This window comes from Macrobrachium nipponense, chromosome 28, assembly GCF_015104395.2.
Source record: "Macrobrachium nipponense isolate FS-2020 chromosome 28, ASM1510439v2, whole genome shotgun sequence".
Classification (NCBI taxonomy): Eukaryota; Metazoa; Arthropoda; class Malacostraca; order Decapoda; family Palaemonidae; genus Macrobrachium; species Macrobrachium nipponense.
In genome coordinates, this window is record NC_087217.1 from 73,281,650 (window position 1) to 73,291,649 (window position 10,000).

At 36.7% G+C, this 10,000-nt stretch overlaps 1 protein-coding gene across 1 annotated transcript in view; it reads right to left on the bottom strand.

Moving 5' to 3' along the window:
• Positions 1-10,000, bottom strand: part of LOC135201233 (uncharacterized) — a 27,758-nt gene that overhangs the window by 11,125 nt on the left and 6,633 nt on the right. The window contains exons 3-4 of the mRNA XM_064230110.1: positions 8,000-8,191; positions 7,513-7,712 (exon numbers count right to left, since the gene is read on the bottom strand). Coding sequence (XP_064086180.1) covers positions 7,513-7,712; positions 8,000-8,191 — 392 coding nt within the window. The remainder of the gene's footprint in view (positions 1-7,512; positions 7,713-7,999; positions 8,192-10,000) is intronic.

Genomic DNA, 10,000 nt, shown 5'->3' on the forward strand with positions numbered 1-10,000 from the left:
ATTTCCAGTTAACCTTTCTCTCAAAGATATAAACACAAGAATTCCTCCACTCCTGCATCTTTTTGATACAGTATCCTCATTAATTTTCTATGCTTTATGGACTGAAAGGTTCTTGTGTTTATAAAGACTAGTACGGCATCTTGACTGTATCATTTCCGTGCATAATACATACAAATTTTTACAAAAGCACTTGCTTCGTCATCTATTGCACATATTCTTATAATCTCAACCTTCACCGAAATTCGGTCTTACTCAATGTTGTGTGCTGTGTGTAAGACCATCGAAGAAATTGTTGTTTTGAAAGTTTGGCACGTTCTTAAAACGAAAGGGGCTTGTGGTCAGAGTAAAGCCTCGTCCACATTACCAAACATTGCCTGGAAGACGCAATCCGTTGACAAACAAAATCTGTAAACGAGCAAAAGTCTGTTGTCCACACGGCCCCTGACGGCCGTGTCTGGTCAGTCAAAGTCTGGGTGGAGATGAGTACAGAAGGTCAATTGCAGCATGGCTCATATCCAGAAATACAGAAAGCGTCCGGCACTCTGTGCCTTATTGATAGCCATATGTGTGAAGAAGAGATGAGCTTTGGGTAAAGGGAAATGGTTCAAAAGCTGGTTCATAAAAAGGAAAGCTCTAGGAATTATTCTCTATCTCACAAACTCTCTCGATCATATTATCCCAGTGATAAAAACGAAGAACAGAAGTAATCTGATAACAAAAAGGAGGGCCGATATAAAAGTAGAAAATAAATATATATTAAATAAGAGAATGTCTGAAGATCAAGGATAATATACATCATTAATAAGTGACCACGTATACGAATTAAACGTGTATTATATATTTACTTGATATCCATTCCCATGGATATCAAGTAAATATTTTCATTCGTGTATTATATGTAATTACTTTAGCAACATAATTTTTTTTTGGCTTCACATATATAGTACTTGTTTCTTATAATAAAACTAATGAATTTGTTCTTAGCATAAATCGTTGTCACATTCATATGCCTGGCAGTAGTGTATGCCACTAACCCAGAGTAAGTGTGGTAACTGCTCAAAGTGGCCTACGAGTCCATTTTATTTGATGGAATTCTGTTAAAACAGAACATTTTTATCGGTCATATATATATATATATATATATATATATATATATATATATATATATATATATATATATATATATATATATATATATATATATATATATATATATATATATATATATATATATATACATATATATATATATATATATATATATATATAAGTGTGTGTGTGTGCGTGTTTGTGTGTGTGTGTGTGTTTGTGGACAATGGAAGGAGGGGCTCAGTGGCAGCTCGCCATGCTTTTAGTGACAAGACTATTTTTTTTTTTTTTTAAACTGGGTGGGACTGTCTTTCTGGCACAACCTTATTAGGGGAAAGGGGCATAGAGATATATAACAACATTTACATTTTCTTTTAATTAAGTATTTCGGTCCGTGGTTACAAAAATAATTATTATTTCAATATCATCTGCACGCTATTTATTTCGGAGATATTCATTTGAATATGAATATGATAAAAGTTCTTCTAAAAAATTACTTGTAGTTTTTCCAATACATTTAAAATAACTTTACTATTTTAGGATTTCTTTTCCTCCAGGAAAAGTTGTAAGAATGTTATGTTTCACTTGCCTTTCCATATGTACTATATATAAGTGATTGGAATTGCTGATAAGCAATCTCAAAAACCAATGTACGAATTTTATAATACATTACTGATATTTTCAGTTTGGGACATTTTTTTAGATATTTAATATTTTAGATCAATTATCTCAAAAATTATCACTTATTACCCTAAGAAGCACCTCACCCAGCAAAAATGATATGGACTTAGGAACTTATAACCTTGTCATACCTTTCATTTGTAAAAAGTTGGGCATTCATATTTATTACCTGAAAATGACGTTGATGGAAGTATTCCTTCAGCTGAGATATCTTAATTCTAAATCTGTATCGTAATTAGAAGTCCATTCCCAACGACCTGAATAGCCGCATATATAAAGGTGTTATGAAAAACGTAAGCTTAGATTCCCGAATTCTGTTTTATTTTATGGACTTTACCCCTCCCTATAGCGCTATGAACGTTGGTATTGACTGGACATCCATTTGGCAAAGTAAGGATCGTTCCCTAAGACAGGTTTAGCACCAGATAGAGTGTAACGGTGCAAAAGTGTCATACGCATTTTTTCGTAGATTCAATTTATGGCTTTGGTTTATCCAAAATCCGGCGGTCGACCAATGGAATTAACCGAGTTTTCCATATGGTAATGAAATCTGATATTCATGACATTTATGTATTTTAGAATGGGTTCTGGTGGAAGATGGGGAAGTCTCTTTGCTGAGAGTTTCTCTTGCATCCATTTTGTTGCAGACATTACCTCAAATTTGTTTTGTGTACACACAGTGTATATATATATATATATATATATATATATATATATATATATATATATATATATATATATATATATATATATATATATATATATATATATATATAGTATTATATATATATACATATATATATATATATATATATCTATATATATATATATATATATATATATATATATATATATATATATATATATATATATAATATGTATATATATATATATATATATATATATATATATATATATATATATATATATATATATATATATATTATATATATATATACATATATATATATATATATATATATATATATATATGTATATATATACATATATATATATATATATATATATATATATATATATATATATATACTATATATATATATATATATATATATATATATATATATATATATATATATATATATATATATACATATATATATATATATATATATATATATATATATATATATATATATATATATATATATATATATATGATTGGTGGAAAGAGATTAGATTATCTGTCATTTTCATTTCTACGCGATACTTGTGCTTTATTTTAACATTATCAAACGTTGTAGATTAGCATTTTAAATGGGCAATTGAAACCCACCAGTTGTCCCCCTTCCTTAGCCTTAGAAATAGTAAGGTTTCTAATTCGTTGAGAATGTCGTAGATTGCATAATGAAGAATAATTGGCAAAGTCATGTATGTCAAGGTTACTTTAACACGGTTGGTTAATTCTTTGGTAAAATATTTTAGTGTTAAGGGCAAACAGGGCGATCAGTACATTACTTTCAGTGTCTCTTGGTAACAGTTACCAGTATGTGCTTGGAACATTTGATCAAATAAGCAGATTACAAATGTCTCTGAAAATTAAAAAGATATTATTCAGTATAGGAATAGTCTTCTAAAGAAGAAATAAATTATGAAATATAAAGGAATGTTTGGTCTAAAAACCTCTTGACATCTTACCTCAGTCTGACACCATAGTATCCCAGTTACTAGCCCAAATGATAGATTTTACATTCATTAGTTTCTCATGACACTTTTTCTTCAAAATATTTCAGTGCAAACACTTGTTTCGTGGGAATGAAATGTAGTATATAAAGATTAATGTTACAAAATCCATTGTACAAAGTATAAATGAGGTGTATCACAAACATATACGAAACAAACTAGGGTTACCCATTTCGGTTTTATTTCAACAACATAAGATTATCCATATCGATTTCATTTTCAAGCGAACAGGCGATTTCCCCCAACCTTTCAGCGAAATCCCAGCTAATCATCCACTCCGCAGATGTAATATTAGAGGTATTCGGTGAAACGATACTTCATATGATGGAACCCAACTATTACCATTCTATAGCACAACAAGTCTCTGGTATTATGATCAAAGCGACACTGATATCCTTTTAAACCTCTCAGTTCGATAGATTTCAAGATTTCGGTTTGCACTGTGCGACTGGTAAGATGTCGTAAACCATCGATGACGTCACGTGCAATCCTTACGCACTCCTCATTACTCGTCACATTGGGCATATGACATGCTTCTCCTCAGTCATAACGGAGAGTAGAGAATGTTCTCCTCGGTCGTAACGAAGAGAGTTGACACTTGCGTCGAGAGAGAGAGAGAGAGAGAGAGAGAGAGAGAGAGAGAGAGAGAGAGAGAGAGCTACAAATTCCGGAAAGCTTCATTTCATATCTTTTTTACTTTTTTTATGACATTGTCATAAATACAAATAAAAAAAAATATTGCAAGCCGATTAAAATTTCAAAGATATATTTGTTTTATAGGCATGTTCCTCTAAAAGTAATTATGCCTTCTGCATTTATGAATATCAAAACTAATAATAATAATAATAATAATAATAATAATAATAATAATAATAATAATAATAATAATAATAATAATAATAAGCTTTATTTCAGCTCAGGGCCATCCATATACATTGAGTATACAAAATACAGACATTAACATACACAATCTAGATAAATGAGACATGATAAAAAAGAAAAAGAAAATGAATAATCGGCACTTATCCACAAAATAGCTGAGGTAGCAAAAAAGCTAGTAATCATAATACTGGTAATAACAGTAATAATATTGGTGAGAAAAAATGCATTGAGAGTAATAACAGTTAGTGCACATATTATATAACTTAAATTTCAACTAGAGACCTTAGGTGGTTACAGTAGTCAGATCCAGAGGGCTAAATAAGAAAATTGAATGTAAAAATAAAAAAACTTTGACTTGATAGTAATCACAGTAATAATGAAAAACTAAAATATCAGCAATAAATGTATTAATGACAAAAACTGCAGATGACATCTTGCCAATACAGAGATTAAGTCCTTTAGGGGACAAAGGCCTCATTTTCCCATCTTTCCCACAATTTAGATCTTCTTCTTGCTTCACTCCGTAGGATGCTTTGTATGAGCGAGTTGTCCAGGTGGTTTTCTATGAACATCTGTGTGGCGGAGTGGTAGCGGGGAGTGTTTGTGAGGCGTCTCAAAATGTCATTGTGCACAACAGTGATGCGTCTCATGGTCTCTCGGGTATAGTTCGTCCAGAGGGAACCCCCATAGATACTGTAGCAGCACGAGCGGAAGAGCAGCAGTTTCACGTCTCAGTGACAGAAGGCAAACCTCCTTGCAATCATGTTGCCAGCTGCACATAGTTTACGACGCCTCTGTTCAATGTCTGCCGTATCTTTTAGGTCGTCGGTGATAATGTGACCCAAATACGGAAATTCGCGCATAAATTCCAGACGATTGTTTCCGAGGAAAATTTATGGTTCTGCAATATGCTTAAGCGATCTCGGGAGCAGCGACATGCACTGGGTCTTGGTTTCGTTGTAGATTATATAAAATTCCTCTGCATATTGGCGGCAAGTGTCGATGAGTCGTTGGAGACCTTGCACCGATGGGGAAATCAGAACCATATCGTCGGCATAACAGAGGTTGTTTATAGTTGTTTCATTGACGGTGCATCCGATTGGGAGTGAGTTCAGTTTGACATTCAAGGCATCTGTGTACGTATTAAACAGGTACGGAGAGAGAATGCCCTCTTGCCGAAGCCCGTTTTGGGAGCCGAAGGTGTAAGATAAATTAGATACAGGGGTGTGCCCTTTTTATGCAGCTTCAGGAAGAGCTTCAGGTAGTTTACTCTGTCAAATGCTTTTATCACATCTACAAAACAAAGGAAAACAGGAGTGGCTGATGATAGGTAGTAATTCAGCAATTCTTTCAGTATGTAGATGCAGGTGTCGGTTGAGTGGTTTGCTTTAAACCCGAATTGGTTGTCAGTGGTGTGTAGAAAGGGGAGAAATCTCACTAGAAGAACAGACTCAAGTATCTTCGATGCGATTGTTGTGATTGCAATCGGCCGGTAGTTGCCAGGGTCAGCTGCATCCTTTAGCTTGTTTTTGATTAATGGTATCAAGTGAACTAAGAGTAGGGAGTCCGGAAGAAACCGGTGAATTATGCACGCATTGAATAGGGCAGCTAGCAAAATGTAAATTATCGGATGGCAGAATTTGAAGGCCTCTGCAGGAAGACCATCACAGCCGGGTAATTTATTGTTAGGTAGGCTGTTTATGGCATCGCTGATGTTACCTGGCGTAATACAGTCTGCGAAATGAAATTGAAAGTTTTCAGTAAGGAGGCTATCTACACCCCTTCGGGAATCTGATCATTTATGCAATTCAGGATATTGCTGAAGTGATCGCCCCACATACTTGCGATAGCTTCGTCTCCAACTGCTTCCCCTACTCTCTGTGATAGCTTTTTAGTTTTGGGATTTAAGGACTGGATATCTTCCCAAAGACGAGGATAATCACCAGATTCTAAGTTTCTAGACATTGCATCGGCTCTTAGTTGTTTTTCATTTAACTTGCAGTGCTTAAGAGCAAGTTTGAACTGCGCTCTTGCCTGTCTCATTAGTAATGCGGTGTCCCCTTCCCTGGGGCTACCATTTTGCCTCCACAGTAAAAACATTTCTCGTGAGTATGTATACAGATCTTTAACCAAGTCATTCCATCCAGGTATATTACAAGAATTACCTTGACGAAATCTGCAGGCAGTCCTGCCTGAAGCAAGCATAGCAGAGATTATGTTCGAATAGAATTCATTCGGATCCCTCCTGTGGTGGTCATTTCTACAATTTGTGTTAGTACAAAGTAAGGCGTCTGCCGGTTGAACCATTGACTGCAACCTGGTTTCCGTGGTCGCCCTAAAGTATCTGGTTTTCTGATGGTTTTAAAAATCCCAGTTTACTGCTGGTGGGCGAACAGTTAAGGGGTTCACGGTAGGGAGAGATGGGGTACTGAATGACACCTGTAATGGGATGTGATCATAGCCCGTTGCAAGATCATAGCAAATATTGCAGGTCATAATAGAATCACATGAAGTTGTGGAGATGTGATGCAGTGGTCCAGCCAGGAGGTTGTAATAGCGTCCGCTCTATATTGTACATATAAATAGGAGGAGGGAGGGAGGAGCATTACATCGCTAATTTGGAGAGCATGATTTCGACAGAAGCGAGTAAGTTCATTATAAAATTTCTTTGTGGGGTGAGAATTAAGGTCCCCGATTATACAAATATGATCAATAGGAGAATCATGAATAATACTGTGTAACTCCCCTAGGATCATGCAGTAATGATCAAAATTATTGTTATTTTCCCATGGCATATAAACATTAATAATTAGGATTTTAGAGTTCCCTACTGTCACTTGAAGCCCCAGCAATCTGTCACTCCTGTAGGTCATCACCTTTATCATATTGTCTAACGATTTGTGCCACAGGAAAGAAAGGCCCCCTTTCGGGCAACCGGCTATGATTTGATCTGTAACTTGCATCGATGAAGTCAAGAAGGTTCTGAAGTCTTCATGAATTGAATCGTAGATGGCAAGGTCATGTGACCAGAGGAGCTTTTCTTGCAATGCAATGATGCCTTTGAAGTTTTTGCAGAACATGTTTAGGAGAGGAATGTTCCGCTTGAGGCCAAAAATATTCCAAGAGATTATGTTTAATGTATCCATGTCTACTCACGAAGATGGGAGATGAATGTGCTGATAATTTGGGTGGATGGGGGGTTAGCCAGGGGGAGTGGGCAGTCACTCGTCGTGGGGGATTGACTGGCACTTGTGTTGGAAATGACCCTGGTTGGAGTGTCAGTAAGTTCCCCTGGGGGTGGTTGATCCCGGAATAATTTATATCTTGAAACTGATATATTAGGTCGAAATTCTCGCCTTTAAGAACGTCGAGGTGTTGAAAAAGGCAAGTAATCCTGTAAGTCACTTTATGTTTAATCCTGCATGGGAGTTTGTGAGAGATGAGTGGGTCAGAGCCAGTGAGAAACCTGACTCTCTCCACTATGGCATCTAGCGTCACTGATGAGCGCAGATTGTGAATTACTACGTGACATCTCTTCTCAGGTGTCGGGCGAGGTGAAATACGAATGTTGGGCTCCGGTCCAGCGGCCAAACGAGAGGTTCTTCTCTTCTTTCTGCTTGTTTGTATCTGCCAGTCGCCAGACCCCTCATGATCACTTTCATCTGCATCTATGATGGGGGGTTGGGGGGGAGAGATAGGATGGGGAGGATTATGAGGGCTAGTAATCATCACCGGAGATATATCTTCCTCTGGAGGCTCTGGGGAAGGAGTAGAGGTTGGGAGACCAACAGTCCCCTCGGAACGGTCTATAGGTGACGGGGGCACTTCCGTGTTGCTGGGAGGCAAGGAAAAACTGGATGCCGCATTCGTAGGAGTCTGGTGGCTATCTGTGTGATTGTCTATCGATCCCTGCACTCCTTTGATCCATGTGAGGTTATTTGTTTCCACCGTTTTAAGACTGTTTAGGGATTCCTGTAGTCCTTTGATCATGTTCCAGATTCTTGATAATTTATCATTTGTCTCAATTTTTCCGAGTTTTTTCTAATTATTTCTGAGAGAGATTTTGCTGTTTGGAAGGCACCACAGGTAGGCTTAGGTCAACAGGCCCCTTTGGAGGCAGATTGTAAGGGTCACCGGCGTAGATTTCCACCGAGCAGGTCCCTAGCCACTTAGTGATATACAATATTTTCTTGTGAGAAGACAAGTTCTTCGCGGAACGCTCCTTGAGAATGCTCTCTGGCATCAGATCTTTGCATTTCGTATATGCAACGTTGATTTCCTCATCGGAGAAGGCATCACTGACAGATTGTATAATGGACTCGACATCGGAACGGTTCGATTGGTATTGAATACAGTAAAGACAATTGTTCGCGAGTACAGAACATACACGGCATTCTTTTACCCATTTCCTAGGACCAATAGGCCTCAAGTAGCTGTGATTGGAAAGATTTCTAAGGCACTGATTGGAGCAGAAAGAATATTAGTATATCTGCAGGTGCACAACACTCTCCAGCTTACACGCCAGGTATTACATGGAGACGCTATTAACACATTGCTTACTATAAGAGGTATAATCACCAAGGGCGAAAAACCCTACTTTTCTGTGAAGAAACACGAGAAAGACCTCCAACACGTCCGCCCCGACACACACTCTAGGAATATATATATATATAATATATATATATATATATATATATATATATATATATATATATATATATATATATATATATATATTACCAAGGTTCCAACCTCGGATCTTAAAAGGTTTGGTAGCAATGAACCGTGCAGCTGGGCACTGAAATGACATCCATTTTCTCTTTCTCTCCAACACCCCCCACCCTCTCTCTCTCTTTCTCTCTACATCTCTCTCTCTCTCTCTCTCTTACCTAAGGCAATTAAATCAGACTCGTGAACAACAAAAATGCATTTATTTAAGAGAAAAGCATTAACTAAATAATTCAGGTTCTTAACAAAATGATTAAATGAAAGGTTGAACTCAGATAACCCACTCCATCTCTTTCTAAATTAACCAACATTAGTTTAGTCATAAAACTAGATAAGTTATAGCACAGTACATTGTAACACAACGGAACATCAGTTAAGTTCCGATTTCTAAATGTCAGATCCGTTCCCCTTTGTCTCAGAACCGCCTACAAAAAGGCAGGAGAACACATCGATAAGCACACATTAAAAAGCATAATAAAAAGGTCAAACAAAACAGAACATCTTTGAAACAAATATTCAAAATACAGTCAAGCCACACTTTTGGCCAAAGAATAAGTAAGCTTACCCTTTTAACACAGATTTCACACACTTCACTAAAAAATACAGTTAAAGGAGCCATCTTTGGCTCATCGCTGACTCTGTAGCGATCTCCCATCTTGGCTAACTTACTTTCTCATTATGTTGGGAAGAAGCTCGCACGCACGCACGAACTAACACACTGTTCACGCTCAAGAAACACACACTCAACTAACACACACTGTTCACGCTCAAGAAACAGCCCCAAACTAGATTCATAAGGCATATCTGCATCAAGCGCCCGTGCATAGAAACAGGACATGGTCTGATCTGCTTAGACAGCAACTTCGACATCGCACCACCCGAGGAAGGATGCACCAGCATTTCTGAAGCTGAGCTT